This window comes from Gavia stellata, chromosome 2 (genome assembly GCF_030936135.1).
Source record: "Gavia stellata isolate bGavSte3 chromosome 2, bGavSte3.hap2, whole genome shotgun sequence".
Taxonomy (NCBI): domain Eukaryota; kingdom Metazoa; phylum Chordata; class Aves; order Gaviiformes; family Gaviidae; genus Gavia; species Gavia stellata.
The window spans coordinates 72,710,528-72,727,247 of NC_082595.1; the positions used below are offsets into that span (position 1 = coordinate 72,710,528).

At 41.7% G+C, this 16,720-nt stretch overlaps 2 protein-coding genes across 2 annotated transcripts in view; one reads left to right on the plus strand and one right to left on the minus strand.

Annotated features, from left to right (window-relative positions):
- ORC3 (origin recognition complex subunit 3) overlaps positions 1 to 14,899 on the minus strand; it is a 38,860-nt gene extending 23,961 nt beyond the window's left edge. Inside the window, exons 1-7 of the mRNA XM_059829630.1 lie at positions 14,854 to 14,899; positions 12,020 to 12,074; positions 9,242 to 9,339; positions 4,051 to 4,195; positions 2,663 to 2,767; positions 1,749 to 1,903; positions 684 to 820 (exon numbers count right to left, since the gene is read on the minus strand). Coding sequence (XP_059685613.1) covers positions 684 to 820; positions 1,749 to 1,903; positions 2,663 to 2,767; positions 4,051 to 4,195; positions 9,242 to 9,339; positions 12,020 to 12,074; positions 14,854 to 14,877 — 719 coding nt within the window. The 5' untranslated portion in view covers positions 14,878 to 14,899. The remainder of the gene's footprint in view (positions 1 to 683; positions 821 to 1,748; positions 1,904 to 2,662; positions 2,768 to 4,050; positions 4,196 to 9,241; positions 9,340 to 12,019; positions 12,075 to 14,853) is intronic.
- A 350-nt stretch (positions 14,900 to 15,249) lies between these two features.
- Positions 15,250 to 16,720, plus strand: part of RARS2 (arginyl-tRNA synthetase 2, mitochondrial) — a 41,263-nt gene continuing 39,792 nt past the window's right edge. Inside the window, exons 1-2 of the mRNA XM_059835343.1 lie at positions 15,250 to 15,288; positions 16,165 to 16,238. Of these exons, the coding sequence (XP_059691326.1) occupies positions 15,250 to 15,288; positions 16,165 to 16,238 (113 nt within the window). The remainder of the gene's footprint in view (positions 15,289 to 16,164; positions 16,239 to 16,720) is intronic.

Consider the following 16,720-nt stretch of genomic DNA (forward strand, 5'->3'; position numbering starts at 1 on the left):
AGAGGTAATGTCAGGTGTGAATTCTGCAGCTGAATTAATTGTACAACTGCAGCCCCAATTCTGCTGCAACTGTAGTTTCAACCTGGGGACTAAGTGGAAGATGCTCTTTTTTGGAGAACAGCATGGGTTTTTGATTAAAATGCATGAGATGATATTAAGGAAGACAGGTGAAGGAAGGACAGAAGTACCGGAGCACCTGAAGTAGTCAGTTACTCATTACAGGTCCTGGCCAACATTAAGAAATTACCTGGGTAAGTTTTATATACTCCTATTAGTAAGCTAGTCACCTTTAAGCAGCAACACATCAGTAATCATACAAAAAAACCCCTCTGAAAATAATTTTAAAAGTCTACAGAAGAAAGATCTAGGCATCTTAAAAAATTAATTTCACAATCACAAATTCTATAACAACTAGTACCAATAAATCCTCCTATGTAAAGAATTAAATCAGCCACTCAATACCTCAACCCAGCCCTTAGGCACTCTGGTTCAGAGTCCCACGTTAGCTCTAGGATAATTTATCCCCAAAACCTAGCAAATACTTTTTTGCTCAATCACTGCTGCAAAGAAGCAGCATCAATATTTGATTCCAACTCTCCACTGGCCTCATTGTTACACTTCAGAACAGCTGCAAATAGAAAATGGGTAAAGGAGCAGAAGAACTAAACTTCAGGTCACATTACCTGCTGATGACTATGAAATCTTGAAGTACTTTTGTGGTGAAACTTTCCATGTCTTTGAATATAACTACAACTGGAGGATATTGCCAGTATCTAGAAGAGGAAGTTCTTTTTTTGCTTGGAGTTTCAGAATCTGTTTTCTTCAAAGCCATTCATTATGCATTAATAAACAGAAGACAGGAAAATAAAAAGATTGAATCACATCTACGATATTACAATGCTCCAAAGTGACATGACTGACTTTCTGCTACAGTTGTATTTATTATTAGCATCTAGAATTGCAATTTTTCTTCCTTCTGTTTGGCACAGCAGGAAGTACAAAGAATAAACAAATTTTTAAAACCCACATTCCAACAAAGACAAGAATAGCTCTGTGGGACAGAACTGGTGAAATTCTGTTGGGATTGAGGGAGCAGATTTGGTTTGTGTACATGGACATTGCCCACCTCCTCTATCTTTACCCAGTAATAAAAAGAGCATGTACTCAAACTTTTATTTAACACATTGCTCTGATGAAGTCATCATAAAATCAGTTCTAACTTTTATTCATGGCAGCAACAAAACTTAGAACTTCATCAGCTTTATTAACTACAAAGATACAAAAACGTTTGGAAGTTATTTTTTCACTGCTTGTCAATGTAGTGTGGGCTGCAGATGACATAATGGCCCATTAGCACTAATACGGTGCCTTTCCCCTGGATGGCTGTTCTTTCTTAAAGTTTTCTTTTAATAAACAAAACATCTCAGCACTCCTGGGAGAAAAGCATCTGGCATCAAGCTGATACTGCATTTTAAGCCTCTAGTTCCCAACTAAATATACGATAAAACAGTACTTTTTGCTTATTTTTCAGAATTCTGACATTCATACCTCATCAGAAACTAACTCCACATTTGTTTATATGTTACAGATTTATATTCAAATCACCTCAATCTCAGTTATTGCTTAGTATTAAATGAAAAGCTAACCTTTGGCATTTTTTGACTACAATTCTTTTTTAAAAGCATCTAAAGGTCAGGCGTGTTTATAAACTGGTGATACCAAAAAAAAACCAAACCAAAAAACCATACCTTTGTTACACTGTCATACCAATTGATAAGAGAAGTCATTGAACAACGTATTCTATTCTGGGAAACCTGCACATAGTCCTCATCTTCCAATGAGTGCACATCTATATAGCAGTTCATCAGCTGCCCCATCAGCTTCTGCATCAGATTTTTTATGCCTTCACAACACATTTTTAGATACACAGTAAAGACATTTGGTTATTTGGTAACACTTCTCCAACTCATACTCCAAAAAATTACCCCAAGTTGTCACTTACTATTTTTCACTTTTCTAATTACTCTCCCTCTCTCTCCAGAATGCATATCTCATGCTCCAGAAAGCTTGAAAGTATTCATGATAGGCACGTTGTTAATGCAATAAAAATTATCCTATTAATTTGCCTAGTTAGCAACAATTCAGGTTAAGATGTTGGCCCCCCACCTTTCCTGAACTCCAGCCACACGCTATTAGACTGACCTAAATATAAGGCAGCCAATCCATAGATCCGGGGATGATACCATAAGTGATTTTAATCTTTTTACTTAAAAAAGGAGCAGAGTGGGACAAAATTTATTCTACCCATTCCCCCACTGTAATAACATGACTGTAAGCATTTAAAAAGTAGAACGCATACATAAACTACCCAATGAAACAAAAGGAAAGCCAACCTACAATATCAACATGCAACACACTAAGCAGCATGCTCTTGACACGCTACAACTATGCAATTTTTCAATCTTCATCATTTTAAACAGAACTGGATACCTCTTAAAATAGAGTAGGCATTACTGCTATGTTAACGTGGGACTGAGCAAATCTTTAGAAACTCTCCAAGATTCCTCCATCCCATTATTCTTACATTTGGGGGCAAAAGCTAGAACTTCTAGTTAATTGACAGCTTATTCAGATGAAGAAGCAAAGCTATTGTAATATTTACCTGGGCAATCTTTGGCTTCCAGCAAGGCTATGTAAGGAGTAACGTTATTTTGAAGGACTTCCGAGAGGCTTCTGAAAGTCAAGTCATGATCTGTAACATTTACGCCTAGAAGACAGACAAATCTTTAAGGGCATTTTTCCTGTGATTTGTGACCACAATGACTGAATAATAAACTGAACAGCAGACAAAAAACAGAAGATACCTTAAATATTCAAGGAAGGAATGAAAAACATCACATCATCTATGAGGAAAGATGAAAAACTAGCACAAGATTAGACATACATGTTAATACTAGCTGATTAAAAGGAACAGGGAATCACTGCAAAGACCCCTCATATAGTTTGCATTTTTTTTTTTTTAAAGAAAGATTTCTCAAGGGTGCAAACCTGCAAGGAGTAGGATTGGTTTTCTAACTTCCCTGCTCCTCATACCCTCAGAAGCCATCCACAGTCATCTAAGGCCTGCAGACAAGAAGATGAAATTCACCTTCTCTACAAGAGCAGCAGTGCATACACCCGAGACCTGGATCCTCACATTGCTTATGTAAGGAGGAAAACTACGAGTTAGTATGAACTACAGTCTGAATTTACTATTAACTACTCAATATTTACTGCCTTTGTTAACATCCTTAGTCAATCAAAAAAAGAACAAGCCCCTCCACAAGGCAATTCACAGCTTCTTGCACAGAAATATTCAGAGCAGGAACTTCTCACATTCTACTACCTACAAAAGTAGACTTCCAGGCTTTGTTAGTAGTCATATGGTAAATTTGAAGCACAGGCCTGATTTTAGGTTCCCTAAAATGATCCACTGAAAATGCAATCAGGTTGCTTTGAACCAGGTTTAGGATATTACAGTTACAACCCTTTGAAAGAAAGGGGGGGAGAAAAAAAAAAAAACAAAGAAAAAGACTTCAGAACTTCACTAACTTCAGTAAAAAGATCTTCAGCTATTTTCTTCACCCTCTGCTCCTTTTCCAAGATAATGACACTGCCTTCCTACATGTAAAGATGCACTGCAAGAACACATATCAGAAATACAGAAGCTGTGTAATTCCATGGTTAGTCATAGAAACCACCAAGCATGTTGATGGCAGAAACAGGTACAGAATCAAAGCACCTCCAGTGCATCAGTGGAAAAAAACCCAAATCACTACCAGCTGCCTAAGACAGACCTTTAGGGAAGGTGTTACCTTACTGCACTATTATGCATACAAAGGTGAAGGAGGTCTTATCCCGCTTCCTTCTCCCAGTCCAATCTCTTCTGTTAACATTTCCAAACCTGATATTGCTCACAGTAATTGCTGGAAGTCAGCAATACATTTTTCTTTGATCTCCGTGTCAGTTTTAAGCAGAGGTATATAAGAAAATATATCTTTAAAAAATTACCTAAGACAAGAGCTGCAGTAGGGATTTCTCTGGACTTCATCCGACAAGTCCATTCTGTTGTCTCCTCTCGGAACTCAGAATGAGACCGCCTCAAAAAACTTACTAGGTTATCAAATAACTGCTTATTCAAGTCTTCCTGTATTTTCTGTAAGCAAACACAGAGATATTTTATTTATAAAGATGTGGAAACAACACAGTATCTTGCTTTTCATACTCCTTTGCTGCATAATTTTTAATCCTTAAAACTCCAGGGTAGAATTTTAAGTAACACAAAGTTTTCCTATGAACTATAAACATGCTAATTTATTCACTGTGTGGCAAACACAAACATTTCCCATCTTGGAACTTCTGGGCAAATGCTCAAAAATAACTTGGAAAGCAAATGAGCTTAACTGTGTTGTCACACCACAGGCTTTAAAGAAGAAAAAAAAACATACTGACAAAGTGTAAGTGACATAGGAGGAATAAAACAATACAGTTTCTGGAAGAACGTTAATGAAAATTCCTGTTATTTCCTCTTGGCTTACAAAACACCTGTAAACATTTTTCTGAGACATCTATATGAGAGCAAACATACAGCTCCTCCAAATCTAATTGAGGATGAAAGAAAAAAATAATAAAGGAAAGCATTAAGTATGCTTTATAGGAAAAAATACTAAACCACATGACTGCCACATTTGCTACACTGTCTTCTGCCCTTCAGGATGATTTTCATACAAGACTATGTATATGCAGGAATGTATGGAAAGGTGAGAGAAAGCAGCGGGAGATAAAACTTTAAAAGGCAGATATATAGTGGCAGCATTTTGTATTCCTTTAACTATGTATGTTCCTTTGAAAAACTATCTCTAATCCAAGATACGCCTTCTGCTAGAACAGACAAAAAAAATGTACTCTAAAGTTCAAGATATCAATACATACTTATAGAACCTAGATGTTAGAAACAAGATTAAACCCCCGCACCCAATAAAATCATCATCAAGATTTATTAGCAACAGGAAGTGACACACACAGCAGTGAACTTGATTTTAAATGAAGTGGCAAAGGCCACCTCTAGCAGCATTGATGAGGCAACTATCAAAGGACTTAAGGTCATATCTCCAGGAGATTGCACATGTTGCCTGCCCAAAAACCTGAGCTCCATTTCCATTATACAGAAGAGTTCCTGTTGCTTTCCTGAAAAACTGATAAAACTGTACACAAAGTAATCTTACACTTTTCACCCTCTACTTTTTAAAAAATATTCTTCTGGCCTTTCTGGTGTTGACTGTGCACCTCTGAGCTCCCACCTGATAAATTCTATGGCAACTCAGAACAAACTGTAATACGACATTTTAAAAAGAAGAGTTTACGCCATCAGCTTTATAACAGCATCGTAACAGCTCCTGTATTACCATAAATCCCGTAACAATCCTCCAAGCTTCTGCTTCAGAATCCATCAGACCTTGAGCTTCTTCTGATCATTACTGTTTTCACTAAGCCACCCTAACAAGAATCTAAATCCTTACTTTGCATGGTTACAGTATATATTGTTTCTTCCAATGCACACTTGCGAAGATGGAATTCAGCCTGCCATAGCACTACACATTTACTTAGCTTTCTTAAAATCCATCAGTCTTTTCTCGTCAAAACAACTTTGTTACTGGCACTATTTTGGTAGTGTTCCAGAAAGTACACTAGGCTGCTCTGCATCTCAAGTGACCAACTCGTTTACTTGCATGACACTGCTTATGCTGGAAAAGTCATATGAACTGAAGTTCAGTCCTGGCTACAACATCAGGTTTGGTCATGATTATCTGTTGTGTAGTCTGAAAACCATTACCTGCATATTAGAGCTAAAATTACCATATTATAGCTCTGCACTCAGGCTTTTTGTTTCTAACCTGGATCCTGGTAATGCAACTGGAATTCCTCACCTTACAGGAAGGGAATGTTTCTGAAAGTCCTTGATGAGATGTATCATAAGAACATTTGCAAGGCCACCGCTGACAGTAGGGTTCAAAACTGGGATGCCTTGCAATACTGAAACAAAAAAGGTCCAAAATTCACCTTCCAAAAATGAAGGACAGTTCCTGCAGTACTTTTGCCAGCTTTTCATGTTGTGAGAAGCCTGAAAGGATGTCATTACCAGACGACAGATGGTGCTGCCACAAATGCAGCACAGTTTACAATGGACATACAAAGACCAAGAGTGCTCCGCAACAAAGTTCTTGGAAGCCAAATCCTCTTCACTCTTCAACACCTCAAGAAGATACCAGAGAACTGGGAAAACACCAGCACAAGCACATGGTCTGCCAACAAATTGTCAGGTAGCAGTACCCTGGCAAAAACTTTGGAGAACATCCTGCTAGGCTCCCTTAGCACACTACCAGAACCCCTAGAACTCAAGTTCCAAGCAGCAAGCCATGCACTTCCCAGGTATTCTGCCATGAATCAGGCTTACTACACCAGGGTTTGAAAGTATAAAAAAAATAAAATCCTGACTGGATAAATCCCACATCTACCTGGTCTGACCTCACTTTGAGCAGGAGTTCAGACTAAAGACTTTCTAAGGTCCCTTCCAACCTGAATTGTCACATAATTTTACATATAAGAACAATTACCACCTCCAAGCTTGTCAACAGTGGGATAAAAGGATGGTAATACAAAACCTAGTAGAAAAAATATCAGATACCCCAGAAGCAGGATAAAGAAAATTCTATGTATAGCAGCAAAAGTAACTGTAGGTAATCTGCCCTTAGGCAAGTTAAACTCTAAGGCAAGACCCACATCAATTTGTTGATCTAGCATGAACTGTCTTCCGTCAGGAAGAAGAACAGAAGAAAGTATTTGGCAAACTCCTAGCAGCCTCAAAGAAAAGAAGGGTAAGAGATTTAGAACAGAAAATAATGATGATTTTGCAGATAGCAATGGCCCTGTGCTTCTGAGCAGTTAAGGGAGGTTTTTGCTGTGATGATGGCTTGTACCTGCTGCTCTGGGAGAAATCCTTGCAGAGCACTAGGAAAAAACCCAAAACCAACACTTCCTCAACCTGAAAATCCTGCAGCCACTGTTGGCTATGTAGAAGCATTGTCTCAAAAGCCTTGACAACACTGAGCCAAAGAAAGAAGGTCCAATAAAGGTCTTTCAGAAGTAGCTACAGAATGTCATCTTCCCTATAGGCCACTGTGTAACTGACAAGGCAGTTTTCTGGTGCAGCTGCCAACAATACTGCCAATGCTGGTAGCTAACCTGTGAAGCTGAAGCAGTTGGCAGGAAGATACCAAATATACTTCCACAAACTTCTGTGTATTCTCTATAATTAGCACCGCAATATAGTGCACTATTTTGCTCAGCCTAGCTAGCTATGGTTTGAAAACAGTGCTGACTAGTCAAAGTGAACTGGATCATGGAATAGTAGGAACAGAATTAGAGGAATTTATGAGTTTAGCCCAAGGGTCCAGATTGCAAGCTACATCCAGCTGGCTTCTATCGTACATCCCAAAACAAACTTTGGAAAAAAATTCTCATAATGTCTAGAGCCCAACAGCAGGCAGAGGAATATGGAATACTTGCCCAGAATCCTTGACACTGAACAGAGGAGGAAATCCCTGCTGTACGGAAGCAATTATTTGTGCTGGTCACAAGCGACGTTCCCCATGACTCAGTATTGGGGCCAGTGCTATTTAATATCTTTACCAACCATCTAGACAAGGGGATCGAGTGCACCCTCAGTAAGTTTGCAGACGACACCAAGTTGGGTGGGAGTGTTGATCTGCTCGAGGGTAGGAAGGCTCTGCAGAGGGATCTGGACAGGCTGGATGGATGGGCCGAGGCCAACTGGATGAGGTTCAACAAGGTCAAGTGCCGGGTCCTGAACTTGGGTCACAACAACCCCATGCAACACTACAGGCTTGGGGAAGAGCAGCTGGGAAGCTGCCCCACAGAAGAGGACCTGGGGGTGCTGATTGACAGCCGACTGAATATGTCCCAGCAGTGTGCCCAGGTGGCCAAGAAGGCCAACGGCATCCTGGCCTGTATCAGAAACAGTGTGGCCAGAAGGAGTAGGGAGGTGATCGTGCCCCTGTACTTGGCTCTGGTGAGGCCGCACCTCGAATCTTGTGTTCAGTTTTGGGCCGCTCACTACAAGAAGGACATTGAGGTGCTGGAGCATGTCCAGAGAAGGGCGACGAAGCTGGTGAGGGGTCTAGAGAACAAGTCTTATGAAAAGCGGCTGAGGGAGCTGGGGTTGTTCAGTCTGGAGAAGAGGAGGCTGAGGGGAGACCTTACTGCTCTCTACAATTACCTGAAAGGAAGCTGCAGCGAGGTGGCTGTTGGTCTCTTCTCTCAAGTAACAAGCAATAGAACAAGAGGAAATGGCCTTAAGTTGCACCAGGGGAGGTTTAGGTTGGATATTAGGAAAAATTTCTTCTCTGAAAGGGTTGTCAAGCATTGGAACAGGCTGCCCATTGAAGCGGTTGAGTCAGCATCCCTGGAGGTATTTCAAAGACATGCAGATGTGGTGCTTAGGGACATGGTTTAGTGGTGGACTTGGCAGTGCTAGGTTAACAGTTGGACTTGACGATCTTAAAAGATCTCTTCCAACCTAAATGATTCTATGATTCTATACTATAATACAAGCCAGCTGGCTATAGAGACACAACAACAGCATGCCATCTAACACACAACAATTAGGAGGCCACAGTTCAGTATGAAATTAACTCCCATCCCCACCAGACAACCCCACTGACACTGTCTGTACTAATTCAATAGACTATGCTTGCAGCTGTGTCATTCAGTATTTGACATCCATGCAGTTGTATTAACATAAATCCACTGTGAATCCTGGGCTGCTATGAACTCAGTAACACTGAGGTCAAGAGCAGCCTAAAATCCTCAGAGGGCTGGCAAGTACGTAACTGAATCGAAGGTAGAAAACAACAGTATGCCAGGAATTAATAAAAAGGACAATTAGTATGAAGAGAAGCTTAGAAGCAGTAGCTTGAAGCATCAAAAGGATGTAGTTGTGTGATTAGAAGTAATGTGCAATTGATGGATTTATTATTACTATTTTATATTCTGGACAGGGATTTCAGTCTCAGCCAGTATTTCTGGCCCTTTTATGCATGTAAAAAAGAAGATGTCCAGAAACAAAGCAAGCAGCATTGTTATAAATGCAAAACACTGCTTTAGTATTAGGTGCAAGACTCACCTCTGTTTCCAATTTGATCTGATTCCATAAAAACTGGCAAGTAACAAACCGCAACTCAGCATCCTCTGAATCATTGTTTCTTTCCTTGAAATCATTAGCTAGAAAGACAGAAAGCAAAGGCAAGCACAAATAAGATTATTAAAACAAAACACACTTTGTTGAGAAGAAAAGAAAGCACCCTACTGAAACAAGAACATCTTAATATACGCATATATCTGAGAGAGATGACTTTTCTCTTAACCAATTAACTAACTGCTGGTATCTGTTAGAATAAGCGAGGGAACAAGCAGAATCTATTACCCAAGTATGCACGCAAAAGGTAAAGAACTGGCTTCCACCTCAAGTCGCAGATGAGCAAAAGGCTAAATCAGAGCAAACTGCCTTTATTATTAAAATTTTTTTTAAAAAAATTTTCCCTTGCTTCAGAAAGTTTTGTGGGTCTCTGACACCTATTAAATACTCAATCCTCCTTCACTATTACAGTCAGATATGAACCATGAAAGCTTGCAAGAATAGATACATGAAAATCCTTTCTGTTCCCCCAGGAAGATGCAGCTAACACCAATTTCCTGAAAATAATAAGGTATACTAGAAAAGGACTGTCAGGTTATATGAAATACAGTTTTTGTTTGTTTTTTTTTTTTTTAATACATTTAATCAACACAACTATGCCAGCAAAACTTTTAAGCACAAACCAGGCCTGCATTTCTGGCTCACCTCTAAATTGCCTCTCACTTCTATACATGCTCTTTATGAAAAAGAGAAGGAGAATCAGATCCTTTTTGGTAAAACAGTGTCTTGGCATATTTTCTGAATACATCTGGCTTCCCAGGTGCTGCTCTGCCTCACAGATGTGAGTACAGAAACTCTCCACCAGCTTCCAACTAAGAAGGAAAGACAGAGCTGGGAGTAAAATGGGAGACTGAATATAAACTAATATAACTGAGTGAGATTTTTCTCGTTGTTTTTCCTCCCACATTCACAGAGTCTACCTTTCTCTTAAAAAAACAAAAAAGAAAAAAGCTTGGAACCATCCTTCTAATCCCAGCATACATTTAGCAGGCCTGGTGTAGCTTTAATGCTTCACTAACACCACCTGGAAGAACACAAAGACTGAAGGTTAAGTAAACAGCCTGCTAATTGTTGCTACAAGGAAACATTAAAGACAACAACTGATTTTTTCTAAACATATGCATATAAAAGATTTAATTTGCTAGCCATTAATGTCCGTTTGGGGGCCATTCAATGGAGCATCAGCAGTGGTCTTATCTCTAGAAAAGAACCAGTTGATGAGCATATTCAATCTCCCAACGCATTAAAACCACCCGAAACAGCTCTGTAAATGACAAACAAGAGGCATCCCTCATCCTCCATTTTCATTGTCTCCCCTAAACCAACACCTTATTTGTATCCCTACGAAAAATCACTTAAAATACATAATCCACTCTGATTACACAGGTCTTAGGCTTTTAGTTAAAGAAAATCCAGCCACTACATTATTGGTAATATACCAGGCATAATACTCTTTTTATGCTACCAAAAGTCAAACTTTAGGTGCAAATGTGCACAGAAGGCCTTTTACGGGGTGCAACAGTATTATCAACTATCGATGCTGTGAAATTTCACAACTGAAACTTCACACTTGACAAGTTTGGGCTTCCAAACTGGACAAATGCACATCAAAGTACTGTTTATTTAACATCATTCTAACCAACCTCTGTGAGCAGCCAAACTAGCTCACCTCTGCCTCTCTTTTAGGGGTAGTTCAGTCAAATTTATTTTTCTGTCTCAAAGCATTTGCTAACTGGAACAACATGTTTAGCAGGATTTATCCAAGCATTATTAATCTTGCAAAAACAAAAACGTAACATCCAGTAAGGGGTAAAATTTCAATGTGATTTAAGCACATAGGTTTTGGTTGTTGGTTTATTTATCTTGCAATGACTTGGAATGACAGACTGGATTCTATTTCCCTGCCTCTCATTCCCTGAGCTACAGATTTGCCAACTCTCACAGAAAATATAATTTGGGATTCATTTTAAAGCAGGTGTTACAGTAAGTCCCTTTGGTAATGAATGAGCCTGTGGTGATTTCCACAAAAATCTGGCCTTATTACTTTCCCCTCCACTTTTTTTATACAAATTGCTGCCCAAAAAAGTTTAACCTGGGAATAAGAAGAGTAACTTTCCTAACTGTGTCTCAAACAGCAATTATTTAAGCAGCATTATTTGTGACTCCAATAAGAGTCAGCCCTGCTCAGTTTTCCTCAAATAACAAGAGACCTGTATATACACAGCATATATAGGCTAGATAGAAGAAAATATATATAACAAACACTACTGGACAGAAGCCATGGAATCTTCACAAATGGCTTTCCTTTCTTCTTTCCCTCAAGAAACTTAGAACTACTGAGAAAATGATGAGACTTATGAATGGGATATAATTTCTGACTCCCATAGCTTAAAAATGGCTCATTCAGACTCTTCAGATAAACAGTTTGTCAGTCAGTAAACAATTCATGGTAGCACGGAAAGGAGTTCTCCTGTAAAATAAAATTTGCAAAGACAAAGATACCTGTATGATCTTGATTACTGGAGATGAAAAAAACATTTACACTACCCAACAATTTGCTGGGGCTCCTCTGAAGAAATGAGTTTGCAGCAATATCGACATCAAGGAGCAACAGAAATCCTCATGCAGCTATGACAGAATTCAGTCAGATGTGGTGAACCTTCCAGGATTAACCCAAGCAGAGCGCATGTATCAAAATGCACTAACCTGTTTTCCGAGACACCCTTCTCTTCTTGGGATTTGGTTTAAAAACAAAGCAGCCCTAGAGAATAGCAAAAAAATATAAACTTCAACATGAACATCAGTCTGACTGGCTCCTGAGACCACGATATTCTCCTTTATTTTCAGTGCTCCATTAAACCAACGATTTTAACTGAATTGCCAGCATCTTAAGGATATCAATTTGCACGTTGTCCCTTTATCTTCCTGTTTCAAGCTGGAAAACTAGTGGCAGCAGTATCCCAGCATATTTGGAAGGAACTTTTTCACCTTTCCGTTATGTTTTTCAATTCAACCATCAACTAGAACAGCAGCAGATTCTTTAAGTTCCTCATAACCTCCAACAGGTTTAGAATTAAGAGGAAATTATACCCTGAGGACACATCAATGGAGTTTTCTCAGTACAGTTTCAGTGAAAAACAAAATGAAAGACAAAAAAGCAAGAGGCTGGGATGCATAGAAAAGGTGACCCAGAATAATGCAATGACTATTATTAAGTCACCTACAAAAGCCAATGACATGCCTAGCTACAGAGGACAACCGCATCCCAACTCAAAAAAGTAAAGATGGTTAGAAGCAGAATGAAAAATGGTTTGGAAAAAGTTCAGAGAAATAAAACCCGTGTCTCCAAGGAAGTCCTTCAGACAGAATTCATCTCCCAGTTAGATCAGTTTCATCACAAAGGAGGAGGAAATAAAACACAAGTATTAAGCTTTGACTTTTGGAAGATTTTTTTTTTTTATTTTTCCTCTAGAAAATCTGAAATTTCTTCCCCCCCTTCACAAATAAAAACTCATCTCTTTTGAAGAGTTATAATAATTTCCTATGTATCAGAAATCATATGCATTCCCCAACTCTCACTGTGAGGTTCTTGTGTGTTTCCTTCCCCTTCGCTGTAGCACAAGTGTTCAAGATAGATAAACAGACTGATTCAAACCTGTTTTTCTCAATGGAGATGCTTATATAAGCAAAGATTGCTGAACTCAACCTAGGACAGTTCAGCCACTAGCATGGTGGGGCATGGTGTTGTGTGGTGTGGGTGTTTTTTTGTGTGGGATGTGGGGAATTTTTTGTTGTTTTTGTTTTGGGTGGTGGTTTTTTTTGTAATGGTTGGACTTGATGTCCAACCAGGTCTTTTCCAACCTTAGTGATTCTGTGATTAAGAATAATCTAGGAAAAATAAAACTGCAGGGGTACGTTCAATTTTGATCACAGACACTAGTCTGTTGGGTGACTTTGGACATGTTATTTCCCTTCTGATACAAATAAGAAATTGCAGTAAAACACTGATAACAATATCGGCCTCCTCTGAAAAACAGCCTTATGAATTGGAGATGCCTTCAGATACTTTCCATTTTACCACATGTATTAGCAACCGTCTAAAACCAGCTGGACAAAGGTTGTGGTTATTTTACAGATCCTAACGCTCTGGAACAATTCCAGTACAAAAAGCTATGTTACAGCCTTATTTATGCTGCAGTATGCACAACGTGTCAGAACAGTAATTCACAAGAGCGCAACTGGAATGGGCCAAAATAACTAAAAGTCATATACATAAAGAAGAAACAAGGTATGCTTAAGTCAAATGAAACATAAGTATTATTTAATGCTTTAGAAGCATTGGATTTCCCTACACCACTGAACATAGTAGAAATCAGATTATAAAACGGCGAAGAAGTATTACATATAAGACACGGGAGGCAAGGGGGGGTACACCTTTCAGTACCTAACTACTTAATAGCAACAGCCATTTTTGAAAGGGAAATCCACTTTCTTTGGATTAAGTTTTAACTTCGTTTAGAAGTACTTCCCCTTATTCCTAAAAGTAATAACCTGCACAGCGACTTCCACACCAAAGGATCCAGCTGCACATCACGATTCAGTGAAAAACGATATAAGGGAGAAGAGTCTTCCAATGATAAAACGTGTCTGTTCCTGCTGTGAACCACTGCTATTGTTCTCTATACAGTCAAGCAAGACAGGAAATAAGTTAAACGTTCCAATACAACATTTTAAGTCTCGCTACGTATTAAGACTCTGATGAATGCACTGTCCCTACTCCCAACCCTGACTACAGGCCAGGTAAAAGCTTTCAGCTCAGAAATATCAAGGCGATAACAGATATTTAATATTACGTGTGAGTGTCACCACCTTTATTTTTATTTCTCCATTAAATTAGTTTTTGGGGGAAGTAACAATGAATGCTTCAAAGTGGCAGCAAGCGATGCCAACAGACTTTAGCTGGAAGTGACAAAACCTACAGCCACAACACTACTCCTCAGTTCCAGGTGAGGTTTACTTCAAGTACGAGCGCTTTTCGTGTGCCAACAGGACAGAGGAGCAAGGCAGGAGGGCTAACTCTTTGTTGTGAGACGGGGTGCCTTGGGTAAAGCGGGACCGGGCGGGCGTCAGGGCACGGAGGAAGAGCCACCAAGGCTTGACACAGCAAGGGAAGGGAACAGACTGGGAGCCTGGGCACTGGGGACGAGGGAAACGGCAGAGGATGACGATAGGAAGAGGAGCAAACGCAGGACGCGAGAGGCACAGGGCAGCTCTGCGGGTCAGTTCCTTCGGCACTCGCACAACCGCGCCGTTCGCCTCACGCGGCCCGGCAGGGACCTCTCCGAGGGGGCCGCTCAGGTCGGACGGCGCCCCCGCCCCGCCGAGGCGGAGGAGCCGCCAGGGCTTTGGGCACGCCAGCCCCGCACTCCCGGCCGCCCGCCCGCCGCGGCACGAGGCCCCGAGCCGCCCCACCGCCTCGGCAGGGCGGGAGCGAAACCCGCGCGCCCGGAGCGGCGTTTGGAGGGCGCCCCCCCGCTCACCTTGGAGACGGAGCACGTGCTCATGTCGCCCCTCTCGCGCCCCAGGCCCGAGCGGTACCGTACCAGCCGCCCCGCCGCCACCGGAGCCGCAGGGGGAGGGACCGCGCAGGCCGGCGCCGACCCGTGGCGCACGCGCACTCCGGCGCTGCCGCCTGGCTCCCTGCTCGTCCGCGGAACGCTCCAGCCTCACGTGCCCGCTTTGCGCCCCCCCCCCTTGCGCAGTGGGACAACCCTCCACCTCTGCGCACCTCCTCCGCGCAAAGGCGGACCAATGGGCTCTTCCTCTCCTTCCCACCCCCGTCCTGAGAATGGTACGACCCAGCCCGCCCCTGGGCGGGCGGAAAGGAGAGGTGGGGGGGAAGGGGCGGCTGCGACCTTCCGCCTGGCGGCGCAGCCATGGCAGCCTGTTCCTTTCGGAGGAGCATCGCTTCCCAGGTACGTCGGTCCCTTCCGCAGCTTGCCCGGAGGAGGGGCATGCCATAACCAACACTTCCCATTTGCGCCCTCACCCAGACCCACCCCCACCCCCCCCCCCCGAGTGTCTTACAGTGGGTCCGACCCGTTGCCAAGAGGCTCGGCGCGGGCTTCCCTGCCCCGCCCCTCTCTGGCGGCTGGGTGCAGGGGGTGGGGGCGCGCGCCTGCGTCTCCCGCGGGCCCGCCCGCTCCCCTGCGCGCGGGGCGGGCAGGTGAGGGGTGCCCCTCCCCCGCCCGGCCCTTGGCGGGAGGTCTGACGGGACCACGGTCCCCCGGTGTCCTTACAGTCCCTTACACCCCCTCCCCGCCCTTACACAGCCCGCCCCGCACCAGGCATGCAGCTGTGCCGAAAGCGTTAACTCGCCCCCCCCCCCCCCCCGTGGACTTCAGCCCGTGAGCAGTTAATCAGGAGGCCCTTCATCTTGGCAAGAATCCAGCCACTCGTAGCCTATTAGTGAGGCCTTGGCATGGTATGGGCCTCCTTCTCCCCTGCCTACTAGGTGCGGGATAAGCTAAGTGAGGTGTAGCGACTAGGTAAAGGCCTGCGAGGGTTTGATGGGATCCTTCAGGGAGGGGGAAAAAACCCCAAAACAGAAACGCAGCTATATGTCCTGTTTTCTCTTGCTTTTTCTAAGGCTCCTTTAACATTTCTTGGGTTTGTATTGCATACTTTATTGTATTGCTTATGGTAGTTAGTAAGTATTTTGCTTTTTTATCTGGGTTGAGATTTGCTTTCAAACATAAATAATGCATCCCCCAGGGGTATTTAAGCAGGGAGCAGTACTTTTTTTCTGGATCTTTTTGCTTAAGCTGCTTTGTTCTTCATTTCAAATTTAGCTTTCAAAGGTTTTGGATCTGCCACCAGAAAATTTAATAAAGTCCATATCTGCAGTTCCTGTCTCCAAAAAACGGTAGCGTTTACATTTTGTCTTACAATGTTATGTCATGTTTTGTTATTTTCTGTTGTGCTTATTATTGCAAGAGCTTAACAGGACTTTAGGGAAAAAGAAATACAGAAAAAACAAAACCTAAGCCAATATACCAATGCAATTATAAGAAGATACATAAATCTAATTAAATCACTATTTTCTCAAGCAAGCTCAAAACAAATATAATTGCTTATAAAGCTGTACAGATTATAGGCAGTGGTTGAATAGCAGATGTTTCAGCATTAATGATCTGAATGTGAAACTGCTTAGAACCAATGTAAAGTTATAATGGATTTTTTCTCAGTGTTCTGCTCGAGAGTTGTAATGATGTTAGTAAGTAAATTACATTTATTCATGAGCATAATTATTGTGTATTCTGAAATGGTGTTCTCACCATATCTACTTTCTGACTGTGTTAGAGCAAAGGTAGTATTTGGCTTTCTATTGCAACTTTCTAAACATAG